General features: G+C 36.4%; 1 protein-coding gene across 1 annotated transcript in view; it reads right to left on the bottom strand.

Annotated features, from left to right (window-relative positions):
• Nucleotides 1-17090, bottom strand: part of Ret (protein kinase receptor Ret oncogene) — a 707216-nt gene that overhangs the window by 141177 nt on the left and 548949 nt on the right. The window contains exon 12 of the mRNA XM_081728674.1: nucleotides 4756-4870. Within this exon, the coding sequence (XP_081584800.1) occupies nucleotides 4756-4870 (115 nt within the window). The remainder of the gene's footprint in view (nucleotides 1-4755; nucleotides 4871-17090) is intronic.

The following is a 17090-nucleotide window of genomic DNA, read 5'->3' as shown; positions in this document are numbered from 1 at the left end:
TCAATTTCAATTAACATCTTGCTCTATATTTGCACATGTAATCAATGAAACAAATCTAATTTTATTCTGCATAAACTTTCATAAAGGCTCTTGCGTGCTCTAAGAGAAGACCGAATTCACGATAATATCGAAGTTCCACTTCAAAAATAGTCGTAGGGAACTACGAGGAAGAACATCATGCAATAAACATTGATTAAGAATAGACCTTTTTATTATTTATTGAACCTCTGTAAATACATATAATGATCTTAAATGAGTAAATAAAATAGATGTAATATATATGTAAATGTCATAAAATAAATGTAATATATTTGGTCTAGGAATTAATTCGTGCGGGTGGACAAGAGATGGCGCAACGAACGGAGCGTCCCACAGTTCCGTGTATCCACACATGTGTTGCAAACCCCTGTCATCGCGTATCGTTCGTAGTATAGGGCAGTGGATTAAAGCGTCAACAACACCAGTTTGTAGTTAAGTGAACATGGCGCAATTTGTGCCTGATAAAGTGTTTTTGCGGAGTTTCCTGCTGCATTACTTTAACATGCAGAAAAGTGCGACTGAAAGTCATTGTATTTTGGTGGAAGTGTATGGTGACCATGCTCTAGCTGAGCGAACGTGTCAGAAGTGGTTTGCACGGTTTAGAAGTGGTGATTTCGGCTTGGCAGACCAAGAGCGAGCTAGACAGCCAAAAAAATTTCAAGACGAAGAATTGACAGCATTGCTCGAGCAGGATTCGTGTCAAACGCAGGAACAACTTGCAGCAGCATTAGGCGTTGATCAAACAACAGTCTCCAAACGCTTGAAAGCCATGGGAATGATTCAAAAGATGTCACATTGGGTTCCACATGAATTGAAAGACAGAGACGTTGAAAGACGAAAAACCATTTGCGAATTGCTGCTTCAACGACAGAGCAGAAAGGGGTTTCTGCATCGAATTATTACGGGTGATGAGAAGTGGATCCATTACGAGAACCCTAAACGAAAAAAGGCCTGGGTGAAACCAGGTGAAACAGGTCCATCACAACCAAAACGAGATATTCACTGTGCAAAGGTTATGCTGTGCATATGGTGGGATATGAAAGGTGTGGTGTACTATGAGCTGCTGCAACCGGGTGAAACTATGAATGGAGAACGTTATCGACGACAATTAATGCGTTTGAAGCAAGCTCTGGCCAGAACACGACCAGAATGGGAGAACAGACATGATAAACTTATTGTTCAACATGATAACGCTCGGCCACATGTCGCAAAACCGGTCAAAACCTATTTAGAAAATGTCGGATGGGAAGTTTTACCCCACCCGCCGTATTCACCAGACGTTGCTCCTTCGGACTACTACTTGTTCGATTGCATGAACAACGATTTGATTGGACAGCGGTTTACTTCTTCAGAAGATATCGAAACATGGGTCTCTGACTGGATCGCTTCCAAGGATGAGGACTTCTTTCGCCACGGAATCCGTACATTGCCTGACAGTTGGGCGAAAGTGGTGGCTAGCGATGGACAATATTTTTCTTAAGGTATTTATGTATTTTGTGTTTGTACTACAGCTTCAATGTGTGCGTACCAACCGCACGAATTAATTCCTAGACCAAATATATGTAAATGTAATAACATAAATGCAATATTGTATACAAATCTCCACAATAAATTTATGAATTTCATGTACATATTCTAACATTTTCCTTTATTTATTTATTTAGATTAGTAAACTTGCCAACACGAATGATCTCTCATATTATGCAGGTATTATGTTTTCATGATAAATTGCTAATTAAATAAATTGCGTATTATTATTGTTACGAATTTTGGGATTTAACATTGGACTTGATTCAGTGAAAATAACAATCTTTACTTATTTGAAATTACGATCAACGTTAAATCAATGTTGAAGTCACATTTTAATTTTGTATTCTTTTAGTTCACTGACAGTTCAATCATATTACAAACACAAAAGCATTTCTATTTTATGTTGACTTGTTTTTCTTTATGTATATTTATTAATCAATAAAACTACAGATCGGTTTCTTTGTCCATGTTCCGACCATCGCCTTATTTGAGGTTAAATCTACGTAGTTTTCACCTCATCACATACGTTGAATTCCATCGAACTCGAAGCAAATGACCTGATGGATACCAATCAAAACCGACTAGAGAACTGAGTGAATAGAGAGTCGAAGCTTGATATTGGAACGACGAACATGCCGTAGTAGCAAGAAAGCTTGCGGCCAGTTGGCGTGTGCTTGGCTCTTGGCTTTCTACGCTTGTACTTGAAACGCATGCTTTCATACAATCTGCCTTTTGTTGTACTTGCAAGCGATGCTTTAGTCCCTTCACAGAGCATCATAGCATTACTGGTCGTTTATTGGCTATTGACTTGCCGCCAACGCTAAACCCTTGCGTCAAGCTTCAATGAAACATTGAATGCAAAGGTGCCCCCATGTAACTTCGTTTGTGGAATCCAGTTTGCGGCATGCTTCCACATTTTCCAATCAAGCTGGACGCAAGCTTGACCGACTTGCAATTCAAGCTTACAGCAAGCGGTTTGCAAGTTGTTTCGGCTACTAGGACGTAGTCGCGCAAACCACAAATTTGAGATTAGAAGTCCGAGTCTTGCTCTAGTCTATAAACAGCATTTTTTATATAGCTATGCATTTCACGAGAATGTTTCACCTGTCTGAAAAGTATTCCTATCTAGGCTAAGTTTATCGCCGCTGAAACATCTGTATACTCGCACATGCCACGCTGGACTCAAGTTTACGCCATTTCCATCACCTGTCAATTAGAAGATTAGAGACCCGCCAATGGAAGGGCAACAATCGCCGTTAAGAGTCATCGTTGGAGGATCAACAAGTTCTATAGTAAAGTGCAAATAGATTTGTCTTGACCTTTTCCAGTATAATTCTTTTCCTTTTTATCATTTTCTTCCCTGTGAGTATCACAATCTGTTTCAAATTTATATGTGTTCTGTCTTATTCAAAAGCAACCCAGGTCCGATCCCATTATCTTTTGCTCTATCAATTTAGTTTTCAAAATCCTGGGATGGCTTGTCAGTTCAGTATTCCAAGTCGCTTAATTTCTCTCTTCTTCTCTGAGCTACTGAAACTGACATGGCTGCTGCACATAGTGGAGATAGCTAACTTAGCGCCCTAACACATGGTGAATTTGATGCTGTGGTTTGATTGCTATAGTACTTTTCGTTTGCATTAATTCGATTTTCCACCCACCAAAAGAAGCATATATAGGCGGTCAAGATTTTACATACAGATAGACTATATAACATATATACATCTGACGTATGTAACACACGCATACGAACGTAATATACGGAAAACGTTTAGATGTCAGACATCCTGCAGCGGCATGATGTAACATCTAAGCTAAAAAGGGCAGTACGCATGTAGCATATGGATAACTTACTCTCCTTACAGATTTCCGTAGTAAACGTAAGTATTCCGTATATTTGTACAATATGCCGCTGTCCGGATAACGAATTTTTCTCACACCATCAAGAGTTTTTATTATATAACACTAGAAATACAACAGCACGGACTATAGTGAAAAAGATGTAGGTCACAATTTTCATGAGCCTAAAATTATATTTTTATTTAATTTTAATATTTCAAAGATAAGACATATATGAATTGATAGATGATATTGAGCTGAAGAAAATAACATACTTGAGGGTAATATTATGATGCGTAATTTTCGAAAAACTTAATACAGCGAATTATTATGAGCCAAAAAGTACATCGTTTGTTGCTAGTAATAATTTATAGTTTTTATGCTCTTGGAATACAATGTTTATTTTTTTTATATTATATGTATAAAACAAGTTCATTGCTAGCAAACAGGTTACATTAATTGCAGTCTGTTTTCTAATAACGATGATACACACACGCACACACGCACACACACACACCTACACACAAACACACACACACACACACACACACACACCTAACTGTGACACACATTTACTTCTAACATATCCATGAAAACATCTAGAGAGACAGTCGTTTTAGACATGAAATTGTTAGAGAATTGGAAACAACACATTTACAATGGTGAATTTTTATAATAACGCATTATTACACAGATTTATGATAAATGATATCGTGAAATGTGTTATTCGAAAGGTTACTTCATAGGAAATGCTGATGTGTTATTAGCAAAAGAAATTATATCTTTCGGTTTTACGTCCCACGTATTTGTCGGATAGGCTAAAGACGACAGTGATCATGAGAAATGAAGGTAACAGTGCAATGAATAAAGTCGGTAGAAACGGGAGAACCCTGAGAAAATCCACGCATACGGTATTTCTCAATCACTAAGTCAACTTGGGATCGAACCAGGACCCCGCTCACTAGAGGTGAACACTCTAACACTGAGCCACCGTGGACTCCACGTGTTACTAGGAATTTACACCCAATAATAATAATAATAATAATAATAATAATAATAATAATAATAATAATAATAATAATAAAGATAAAGATAAAACTTGAAATTGGATCTAATTCGGAATATTATTGACGACAGTGTTGAAAGTATGATGGACATGTTTGTGTTAGCTACGGATTCATTTCTCTTGTTCCTCTACGCTCTGTTTTATTTGGATTTATTTCTTGTGATGGATCATCAAATTAAACTGTCAAACAAAAAGCAATTCCAAAAGTTTCTCCCTGTTATTGCCAGTATGCATTATAAATATATTTTTTTGAAAATATTTCACAAATCGTATGAAGTACTTACCAGGTATCCCAGCTATGTCAAATGCAGTGGCTTTCAATACACGGCCAAATTCTCCTTCCCCAAGTGTTTGCTCTATCACCAGGCGATTCCGAGGGAATTCCCATTTTTTGTCATGCTGAAATAAAAAATACAATTTAATCGTTAAATAAAGTTTAAAATGTACTGAATATTCTAAAATATACTGCGGATGTGATACATGATAGAAATATCAATATGAAAGCAATACACACCCAGTAAGAAAACATATAATATTCAAACAGATCATACCATTCGCTTACTTCATATACAGGGTGTTAATGAAATATACCGACAAACTGTAAGAGGTGATTTCTCAAATCAAAATAAGACAAAAAAGTTCATATGGTTCTATGACGAAGAGTGCATAGTTTCAGAGCTAGGGCTGTCCAAAATTGCGAAAAAGCTAAATTTCAACAGGCCCTATTTCGAATTCCAGAAAATGTGGATAGTGCTCCTTATCAATGTAAAGGAATCCATTCATATACAATCCAAAAGTGCATATTTCATCACTTTTCAATACATGTACAGGATATTCCCTACAAGGTTTAATTCTCAGATATGTTCTCAATAGAGTTTTCAGATATACCCCGATTTTAAGGAGGGTCCAAAGTAGGCAGGAGGTAAGCCTAGACAATAATGGGCATCCAATGCTTCATAGGTAAGTCGGACGTGTTAGTAACAGGCAGCTCAATATTTTTTGGGTTCGGAGTAACGTGTAATGCGATATATTTCGTCACGGTATATTTCACGTTTTCGTCACTTATAAGTGTGAAAAGAAACATCGCAGCATGCATTTTCCCGAGTATAAGATACTACTGTTAATGATCCTTAACACTTCCGACATCGCGCCCAAAAATTGCGTGTTTACTGCTATCAAGGCTTATCGTTTGCCTACTTTGGACCAATCATAAAGTTAGAGCATATATCAAAATTCGGTACATTGCATCTCTGGGAATTTTATTCTACAATGAAAACTCTGTACTCCCACTGAACATTAACGAAACATGCATTTTTGGATTGCCTATGCGTGGCTTCCTTTACGCTGATAAGGACTACCATCCCAGTCTCTCGAATTCAAAATAGGGCCTCTTGAGCTTTGGCTTTTTCGCGATTTTGGACAGCCCTGGCTCTGAAACTGTGCACTTTTCACCATGGGTCCATATGAACTTTTACTCTTATTTTGATTTGAGGAATCACCTCTTACAGTTTGTCGGTATACTTCATTAGCACCCTGTAAACATCTTGAGATTGTACACTACATAGACACTACAGAGATAAACAATAAGATGGAAAATTTTCCCCAACTGTGTCTCAAGGCACTTTAACTTACAGGTTGGAATTATACCTAGGTATGCACATATATATAGGTCGGAGTGACACTCTTATTTGTAATAATTCAAAGCAATTGATCAGATGAGATTCAGACTGTACTAATAATACACTACGGAAATTAAAGTATATACTACGGAAATTAAAGTAAAGTAGTACACAACCGATTTGGCTGGGATCCGGATATGTGTTACGAGAGACTTGGGCTTATAATAGCCATATTCGGACCATATTCGTACTAGTAATGTCATTCGCTTCCTAGTTATAGCATGTAGGGGCACTTTGGGGCCCCGTATTTCGGAAATTTCTGCGTATGGACCCAAACGCCAAATACGTGTCTCTTAATTTGGTCTCCCGTAACACATACCCAGACCCCAGCCAAATCGGTTGTGTACAAGTAACGTCATTCGCTTCCTAGTTATAGCATGTAGGGGCACTTTGGGGTTCCATATTTCGGAAATTTCTGCGTCTGGGCCCAAACGCCAAAATACGTGTCTCCTAATTTGGTCTCCCGTAACACATATCCGGACCCCAGCCAAATCGGTTGTTTACACTTGAGACCGTTTCCTCGTAAGACCCACCACTATTAATCTCGCTCGTGGTGGACGCGCTGTTGACGACTCGAGTGCAGTGTGGTATCAAGTTTCATTACTTTTTGGACAAATTTGTATGTATGAGAAATATGTAACTTTTATATGCATAGAACAGTGGTTTCCAAACTGGAGTGCGCTGTTCAGATGGGGGTGAAAAGTCAGAAAGTGTGAAGCAGGATAATAAAAACATTGCAACTCATAGAAGATAGAATGCTGGAGGAGATATTGTACACGAGTATTTTGAAGCTGGGACAAGTATTAAATAACGTTGAAGTTGACGTTCCATTTCAACACCAAGGTTGTAGAGAAGGAATATATAATTTTTAGAATTTACGAAAGTAGACGCCAGATAAAATTATTAAAAACATATGACTTTAAGCCCACGTTTGTAATATTTGCTGTATCGTGTTTACATATACTATATCCAATATTTTTTAAATATAGTAAAAATAGAGAAAAGCTACACTGTTAAAAATTACTTTCTTAAATTTGGGGAAAATACTCGTATTTAAAAAGTCCCTTTCTTGTATTTGCACCAAGAATGTTCTCTTAAAAACGAGACTGAAAATTTCATCTATGAGAGTAAAGATTTTTATATTCAGAAAAAAATCTCAAATATTAGAGTAAAGTATTGTGATGAAATACCTGACACCATAAAGTTGTGATGTCATTTACTTTTGATACACCCGTCAATAGACAGCTGGCCAGATACGAAAAATGCAGGCAACTTGTGTAAAACTTTCACAATCAGTTAATATAACTTAGTTCAATAAAACTACAGAGAAATCTCTCCTTCCTTTTTTTTTACTATATCCTACACATGCCAACTTGCAGAGTGACTTAGTGCCATTGGCCAATATCGTTGGAGTTTTGATTCAGTAAAACCCCATGGATGTAGTTAGTTCTAAATCAGATGGTGGTGATCAAAATAGTTTGGGAAGCTAGGAGATGAGATCCAGAACTAACTGTGCCAAAAAGAGTTGCTGCTAGATTCATCAAGGCAGGAACAGATTCTACAATGTGAATGTGGGGAAAATCCTAGACTCAGAGCCAACTAACCAGACCGTTATCTCGGTGTGCTTCTCCCAGATAGGAACCACGAAGATTATGAAGCTGGATACTTAAGCTGTTATCATCTACTACGAACTGTCTGTCCAGGCAGAGCCGTCCAAGACGATTGATTCACGACTAGGAACAAAAGCTTTCGATTATGTCCCGTCATCATGTAGAAAACAGTATAGTGTTTGAAATCCGTCTGCAAATTTTTCCATTCACCCTCCCTGCTTTTTTTTTAAAATGAATATTTTATTTCATTTCACAGTCCAGGCAATTAAATAGTTTAGTTTGTAAACCCATGTTTCTTTCAGTCATACTTTCGGGGGAAAGGGGGAGCTTGGACAACCGCCTCCCATGAGCTAAGGAAAAATAAATTGTTTTTGTCAACATACCAAAATAGTGTTCAAGTACATCTTCCTCATATTTTCCTTATTACTTCTTTAAAAAAATTCTGGAAGAAAGCTTGGAGCTGGTAGCCTTAACTACACAATACTTTAAACAAGTTGAATATAAGTTTGCTTTTTTTTTTTAAAGGAAGTAATATATAGTATCCACGAGAAGTTAAGGATATATCTATTTCTCTTATTTCGTAAAATATTTCATATTTCCAACGGAAATCGTATCAAACAAATGAGTGACTGATAATTTAAACGTATCTTCTGTGAAATAGATTTTCTCTCTTTTAGCTTCCGAGCATTTGATACTTGTAAAGATTATATAGATTCTGCATATGTATTTCAGCCGCACAAAATCAGATCTTTGAAAGACTAGTTTGTTTGTAAGATTTTGAGTGTTCGTAGTCGAAAAATATAAATTGTAAAAATAGAATTAACACGTGTTGAAACTGTGTAATTATTATAGTCAGTAAACATATAACATACGATGATTTAAGATGACATTATATGTTTGAACAAGTCTTTTCTAGAAAACTACAAGCACGAAAACACAGTATTTCATTGCATGCAGGTATGAAATGACGATAATAAATTCAAATAAAGATATTTTTAAACACGTCCTTTTAACTTATGCGTTTAAAAATACACAAAGTTAAAAGTTATTGAAGCTGAACTTAACCTTCAATGCTTTTACATCTAGGTCAACTCTCAGGAAATCTTACGAACATTCAATGTGAAACATAAGTCATAAAATTCAACACTCTTTTCCCGGATTGAAAACTTTTTTATGCATTAAAGAACACAATAGTTTCTTTTATATCGATTTTTTAGAACTTTTTATTATTGTTGCAATATAAGGTTTTAACACTTTGGGAACACAGCATTCTGTCCAGATATTCGATTCTTAATTAGTGGGAACGCTTTTAATTCAAAGATTATCGTTATCATGGGCACCCAAGACTATTTTCTAAGGGGGGCCCGTCTCCCTGGTTGCTATATTACGTTTGGTGTTTTTTATTTGTATTAAGGAAATCTTAAGAAATTTAATACATTTTCGTGAGCTGCCCCTTAGGGCGCCCATGACGATTATTGATCAGATTTTGGCTCATTTATGTTTACATTTTATTAAAAATTAGTAACATGAATATTTTCTCTAGATTTGAGATATGAATAATTTGACAGCATAAATATAGGTCTATTTCAACAATAGCTATATCAATATGCGAGGTTGCTAGAATCTCTGTTTAGTGGAAATTTCCGTGCTAAATTATTTGCAACTCCAGAATTTTGCTCGCAACGTTTGCGAAATTTTTCATACATTTTTCTGTTTTTTCATGCTGCAGTCCATCCCATTAATTTATTTAGTTCTTTTTACTGATTAAAATATTCATTTTTAGTATACTTTTTTAAAGTTTTTTTATACAAGCATATACATGATTTAATTATGTTGAAATATTTTCCAAATATTTGTGCTCGAAAATAGCCTTGGCATGTAAATATACATCGATTTTACAAAATATTCTTCTTTATGCCCTAGATGGACCATTGCAAAGTACTATTTGTCAGCATCAAATTCTTGTTACTGAACTCTCATGCTGATTACTTTATTCGCAACGATGACTTTCCAGTGGCAAGACTTTTCGGTGAATCCTAGGTATAATATCAGGCCATTGAACTTTTCATTAAGGTAATTTGGACATTGTGTGAATGGAGAAAATATTTCTTCTTATTTCTATTGCCATCAAAACACAAACTATTGAGTACGATAGTGAGTCAGCAAATATGTCATTACTGTTCAGAATAGAGCAAATTTTTTGTGCTGTAACACATCTACTAGAAATAACGAAAATACTCTGAAAAGAGAGAGAAAACAAGAAGGACTCGGTATTGACACATTTTTAAAGATTACTGCAATAAGAATTGAAGAAATATAAGAAAATTATGAAAACTGTAAGTAATCTTAGGCAGAGACAACAACAGGGTACGAACAATTTTAATGCTCTTGTGGCGAGAGGCAGGAAGTGTAATTCTGGAAGAGTGTAACACTAAAACCTGCATTTTGAAGGAAAACAAACGGAAAAACGAAAACAGTACAATTAAAATAATAAAAAGCTGTCGGTGTATTTCATATCGGTACACTTCATAAATGGTATATAGTAAGAGTCCACTAGAGTATAGAGTTTAATATAATTTCCATTTAATATTCTAAAACATGGAGAAAAAGAATACCTGTATGATTACTAGAAGTAAAAATGACTAACACAACTAAAATAGGTAGTCTCTTCTACACTACTACAATTCTTTATATAACTCTGATTTCATGGTTGTACAGTATGTTCTGGCGTCTAATGAGGACAATTTTCGGGTGTATTAGGTTTGGTGCAAATGTAATGTCCGCTTTGACGTATAGTGGAAATCTCTCCTCAGTAACAAAACAAGTATGAACTATGGTCATATTCGGACGTGCTCCTCAGGAACACTGTGGAGCCACACCTTCGGAAAAGTGTTCGTGCCATTGGAGACGAGCTAGGTGTAGATCATACCACTGTGGTTCCGTGTAATCCCCTGAAATCAACCAACACAAATCCCCATCTGTACGTGGGGTGCTCTGAGTGAATGGAATAACCTAGAAGATTTCTTGCATCTAATTGTCACTTCTGATCAAATATGGAGTAGTTTGGGTCATGATCAAAGTCTGAAAACTTGCGAGGTTTCCCTTAATGTTTAGTTGCAGTAATCATATGTAGCACTAAAAGGAACCTCATACAATCGCACCCGCCTTTCTGTCGCTATTATGCTTGACAATGCACTCTAGTAGATTGCACACACAATGATAATCTCTAACGCGTATGCAACCATCACTGTAGGAAACTTAAAAAGGAACTTGTCCGGAAACACGGTCTGTTGCTACGCAGCGTGTCAGTGGCGGTATTCACGCACCCGTTGTAACCTTGTTCTTGGCCAATTGAAGCGACAGAAAATGACAGACGCCGACAGTTTAGCGTTAATGTGACGCGGTAGAACAGTTGACAGACAAATTCACATTATTCACCATGATTCAGTGCCGAGTTAAGAATGTAGATGAACCTGTAGGGTCCATCATGGCCATATGGACAGAAGACATCTCATCTGTGAAGATGTCACATTACGCGTTTTACTGCTGCGTGTGGTTCTCTTCTATGCATTGCTTCCACATACGCACTCGTATCGTGGATACATGCCATATACTCTTTCCAGTTTAGCAGTAGAAGTAATTGCCTTCTCGTGAGCAGATTAGACGATTCTTTTCGAATGCAGACGTCTGTTTATATTGCAGCCCTTGACATTGACGAGACATAATGACATTTGTCCACACACTTCTCGTTCCTTTGTCTCTCTTCGGTAACTGAGTGCTGCATAAAGTTCCCTTCTGCGACACTGTCCCTCACTCGGTCATTAGGCTGTTGGGGTTACAAGTATACATCACGCTGAAAGAGTAATCGTTCATATTCTAACGGACGCAAATTGTGTGTTTGGCGCATTTTTAATTTTTCTTTGATGTTAAAATTTTCATAAATAGCAATACAAGTTTGAGATTATTTGACTCAAATACTAGTAAACGCACTTCAATTAATAATTTAGTAATCTAGTCCTTAGCATTTCATCTTTCATTAACAGTGCTTATTATTGTTCGATTTCAGTGCCAGAACAACGAAAAGAAATTCTGTTACTTTTAGATATCCCCGCACCAAACTAAAACCTTGCCTTATACTATTACCAAGTAACTTAAACATATTGGATAGGCAATAGTTTTCGAAGCTATTATTGAATTAAAACTGAACTATTAAAATTATATAATCACTCTGAAAGACTGGACCAATAGCATGAAAGATAGAACAAGAGCAGTGAATAGTTAAATAATAAATTATTTTTCATTTTTAAACTATAAAACGACTTTTATAAAGTGAAATATATTTGATGTTACTAGGTGTGATAAAATGTTTTAAATAGATTTTACAACTCGGAAAAGTCATTGCTATGAGATTTTCTTTTCATGACTTCAGAAGTATAATGAATTAGAGAAAGCGTGTCAGTGAGTTCTGTGAGATAAAAAGAAATAGATTCCATACGTTGCAAATATTTTCCATTCAACATATATGTTATCTTCCTGGTAAATGGTTCTTATCATATTGTTCTTTACCTAATATCTCATATCTTAAATATGAACAATTCTACAGTACTTTACTACTGATTTGATTCTAAAACCTCGTAAAATTAGTTTCTAAAGATGATACTACAGAGAAGATTTGTCTGTTTAAATTGAACGTGAATGCTTGCCTTTTATTAAAGAAATATCATGTAATTATTTACATCTTATCAGTTGTTATATGAAGACACTAATATCTTGACATCATGACGTTGAAGCGGTTCTATGAAAAAACTGATTTCATTCGCGAATAATTTCGTTTACGATATTACGTTATGCGTTCCTCAGACCGTTCCAGAATTTAGTCATTCGCTTCTGCAACACACTCTTTCTTTCAATATTATTTTGTGTGATTGCAAACTTGGCCTACAATTCCTGTACACTTCTGCAAGAAACACAATTCTATATCAGGCTAACTAATTTGACTATTGGAATTAGTCAGCTACTATTGCAACATAAATTAATATTATAACAATGTTATTCGCAGACATTAATAAGGAATCACAATACGTTAGCCCTCACACACGACTAACAACGACATTGCTTGATTATTATTCTATTTACTTTGGCTCACAAGGTATATTTGCGAAGTGCCCCCCCGGGATTCGTGTAAAATTGATTCAAATGCAAAGTTCTCCGCGGAGCAATGTGTATTGTACTAATTTTGCGGCCCATACCGGTAATTTGCATATTTATGTGTCTTCATATATCCGGAAATCAATCATACACTATTATAATCCTCGGACACAAAATTACTTTTAGTTTCTTTAGATGTAACTGGACACGAATATAGACATATGCAAAACAAATTGGATAAAGCACTGCTTCTCTGATACATGTTACCCACCCTGGCCGCCACAATATTGGATTCAACTTTCGATTTGTCAAATGTTAATAAATGCAAGTGATACATCAAACTCATGTAAAATTTTCTCTGAAATTCATTCGTCTAGTAAGTTTTACTGTAGCTTGTACCGTTTGCAAGGTATAGTGTTGCTGCGAGCTGAAGAAAGCGGCTATAGGGTGTCGTGAAGTGACAACATAGCTATCACCCCCTTTCTATGCATAGCTGTTGATGGAAATAATCCAGAAGTCGTGTACTGTAAAGAGCAAAAGACTAGTCCCTGGTCGTGACAAAAGTAATAATTTATTATACAAACAACTCTAACTCTGCACACCTAAATTAAAACTGAATAATGGATAGGAGTATGGATTTTGGGTTTAGACATGAAAATGCAATCAGACATACATGCGTCTTGTAAACCATTACAGTCACTTACGGATATGTGTGGATTACCATGCACGAATTTCGGATATACGTGTGTGCAGATTACATTATGAATATATTTAATTTTATTATTATTCTATTATTATAATTCAGGAAATCGGTAATCAGGAAATGTTTGGAAGTGATGGATTCAACTCTTCAAAGTGATCCAATAATATATATACGAGGGCTGTCCAAGAAGTAACAGACGTTTTGAAATAAAAAGTAACAGAGTCAACAAACCAAATTGTATTATATACATTTGAAAGGTACATTCTTAAGCTATTTTTCCACTAATCACCATGCAAATTAAGACATTTATCATACCGAGGCACAAGCTTTTCAATATCGTCGCGGTAGAAATCTGTCGCCTGCAATTTCAACTACTGGCTTACACCGGCATGTAGTTCGGCATCAGTATCAAAGCGTTGTGTAGAAAGCCATGCATTTATCACTGGGAATAGGTGGTAGTCGTTCGGCGCCAAATCTGGACTGTATGGTGGGTGATCGAACACCTTTAATCCAAAACAATCCAAGATCTCTCTTTACGTTTGACATTGTATGGACGTGCGATGTCGCGAAAAAATAACACCTTAACGCTAGGTTTTCCCAGGCGCTAGTTTTGAATCGCGTGCCTTATCTTTCTCAGTGTTTTAAAATAAATATTTGAGATTTGTTGTGCCACGTTCAAGAGAATCAAAGAGAAGCACTCTCTGAGTGTCTCAGAACACAGTAGTCATGATCTTTCTTGCTGACAGCGTTTGCAAACACTTCCTTGGTTTCTTGGGAGAATATATGTGTCCCCATTCCATCCACTGGTGTTTTGTTTCACAGCAGACATGCTTCAACCAAGTCTCGTCCCCAGTGATGATACGATCGATTACCTTGTTCCCATTATTTGGATAATCTTCGAGTGATGCAGCCATTCTCTGTTTTCCGTGGTCTTCCGTTAGGATTTTTGGCACCCACTTAGTACAAAATTTGTTGTAACCGAGCTTTTCCACCAGAATTTCATCCACCGAACTCCTTGGAAACTAGGGAAAATGTTCAGTAAGTTCCGTAATCGTGAAACGACGATTTGCCTCACCAGCTCATCAGACACAAGGCTAGGCCATTGGAACGGACATTTTCAAAATCAATGCACCATTGCCTCAATCGGCCTTCATTCATTAATCCACGTCCATTCACCTCACACTGTTGACAATGGATTTCAATTGGCTTGTGTTTTTTGCCAACAAAAACCTAATCGCTGAACGCACCTCACAGGAGGCGGAATTTTCTATTGCACCGCACGTTATAACACGTTACAGAAAGCACAGTAAGAGCGTCACAATCTTCGCGCTATCACAGCTGGATGTGTACTGAGTGCCAACGTTCTGACTCCAAGATGGTGACTTAAGCCCCAGCCACTGCCGTGATAGGTCTGGGCACTTTCTGGGCAGCCCTCGTATATATATATATATATACGTTTCATGCGTGAAGACAAGCGTACATGTCCGGAAGTGACTATAATTTATTCAACTTTTTAAGATGAATTTAATTATATATATATATATATATATATATATATATATATATATATATATATATATATGATATATGATATATGTCCGATAATGCTTTCAAACCTTAACCCAAAATCTGCATTCCTACTAAATAATGTATAATCTGCAACATCCGCACTATTTATTAACGGGTACAATAGTCATTACAATCTGTTGCTCTTTTTCTGTACTATATCGTATGTATAAATGTGCATACTGGAAAAGTACTTTATAATTCCTTGACGAGCCAGACTCTTCAAAGGATACGGTGGCTCAGTGGTAGGGCGCTCACATGTTATGCGAGGACTTCCTGAGTCGATTGAGAAAACACTGACCATTCTATTGTTGCTCTGCTATTCTATGTTCAGCGTAAGAAATCTTGATATGAATTAAGCAATGCTTAATTCAAGTGAAACCGTTTTTAATCGACAGCATAACCTTAAGAACAGTGGGTACATCGCAGTTGTCTAAAATTAGCACTTATTCATAGCCAATACTCCTATGTACATAAATTTGTAGTAATAGTAAATTGTAATACCCAGCTTAATTTGATAACATTAGTTCAGTTCCCTCTTAATCAAACTTTAATTTCTTTTTCCTTTCTTCTCTTTTCTTTTTCTTTTTCATCGAGGACAATCATCGAACCTTCCACAATATTGTTACTTGAGCAGCTGTTACTCAGAACTTAGCTTCGTCTTTCACTGCGTGGGCAACGTAATTTTTCCACATATTAGTATTAGCTTTTATCTTACTTAAAGCTGACTCAACCGAGATCTTGACATTTCTCAGTTTTAGCGGGGCATTGTGCTTGGCTACATAATCTTTAACCTGACTGCACACCATTTCAATTGGCTTCAAAATGCAAAGGGAAGGGAAATCGCTTAAAGTCAATATTTGCCACATTTTATCGACAACGTAGGTGTCGTACTTGTGCAATATATTGACATCTCACAGGAACCTCAGAAGATCTGCTTTAAACATGCTTTCATTTTAGTGGATATTCCAATGTAATGTTTTTTTTTTAATGCAGAATTTAAGCATGTTATTAACGGGTACGGTGGCTCATTGGTAGAGCGCTGCGCTCTCTTGTGGTGCTAGAGACCTTTCATTTGATCCCAAACCATTTGAGTATGTGATGAACAATATCGTGTATGCGTGTTTGCTTGGAGTTTTACCGTCTCCTCCCACATTATTACTCCACCAATTATTTCATAATTATAGGTTCACTTTCATTAACTATACGTCTCCTTTAACCTACAAGGCATAACTATAAATCCTATTTCGTTTTTATTAAGCAGACGATCCGTTTTCATACTATGATTAGTACATGATAGTATAGTGATTATCCATTATAATCATAATTCTAGGTACGAGTTTGACCAGGTTGATTTAAAACAACCTCTCTGATCTGCGATATAATGATAAAATTGTTCATTTGTTGGCTTAAATAAGAAAGTTGCAAATCTATTCATACTATTCTCTCCCCCTTTATGTAGCAATATAAGGAGTTTGCCCTTGTCACAGGCTGTTTCAATGAAACACTTACGCCAGGAAGGAGGTTAGCGTACGCGCCTTTGGCGTGGGAGACCAGGGTTCGATTTCCGGCGGGAGCTCATGTGGTTCGGATTCCACGTTAATCAGTAGGTCTTCGTCTCATATAGCCTCGCTGCTGAAAGGGACATTAAACCCCAAATCAACTCAACTCAACTTATGCTAGGAAGAAGAAAACATGTTTTACTTAAATTTTACTGTCATATCTGACCATATTTTGGAAGTGCACTTTTTATTCAGCTACGTTTCATCTAAGTATTACAATTTACGGCTTTTTTTTGTCTTAATTTGTGCACCGACCTCAAAAAGTATATCTCTAGAATAACATACCTTCGAGACTAACTGAAATTGAAATCCTATGTAACAAAAGTACCGTATTTAAAATCAGGGAGGTTC

Source organism: Thermobia domestica, chromosome 10 (genome assembly GCF_964235325.1).
Source record: "Thermobia domestica chromosome 10, izTheDome1.hap1.1, whole genome shotgun sequence".
Lineage (NCBI taxonomy): Eukaryota > Metazoa > Arthropoda > Insecta > Zygentoma > Lepismatidae > Thermobia > Thermobia domestica.
This window is presented reverse-complemented; position numbering and strand designations above follow the sequence as displayed.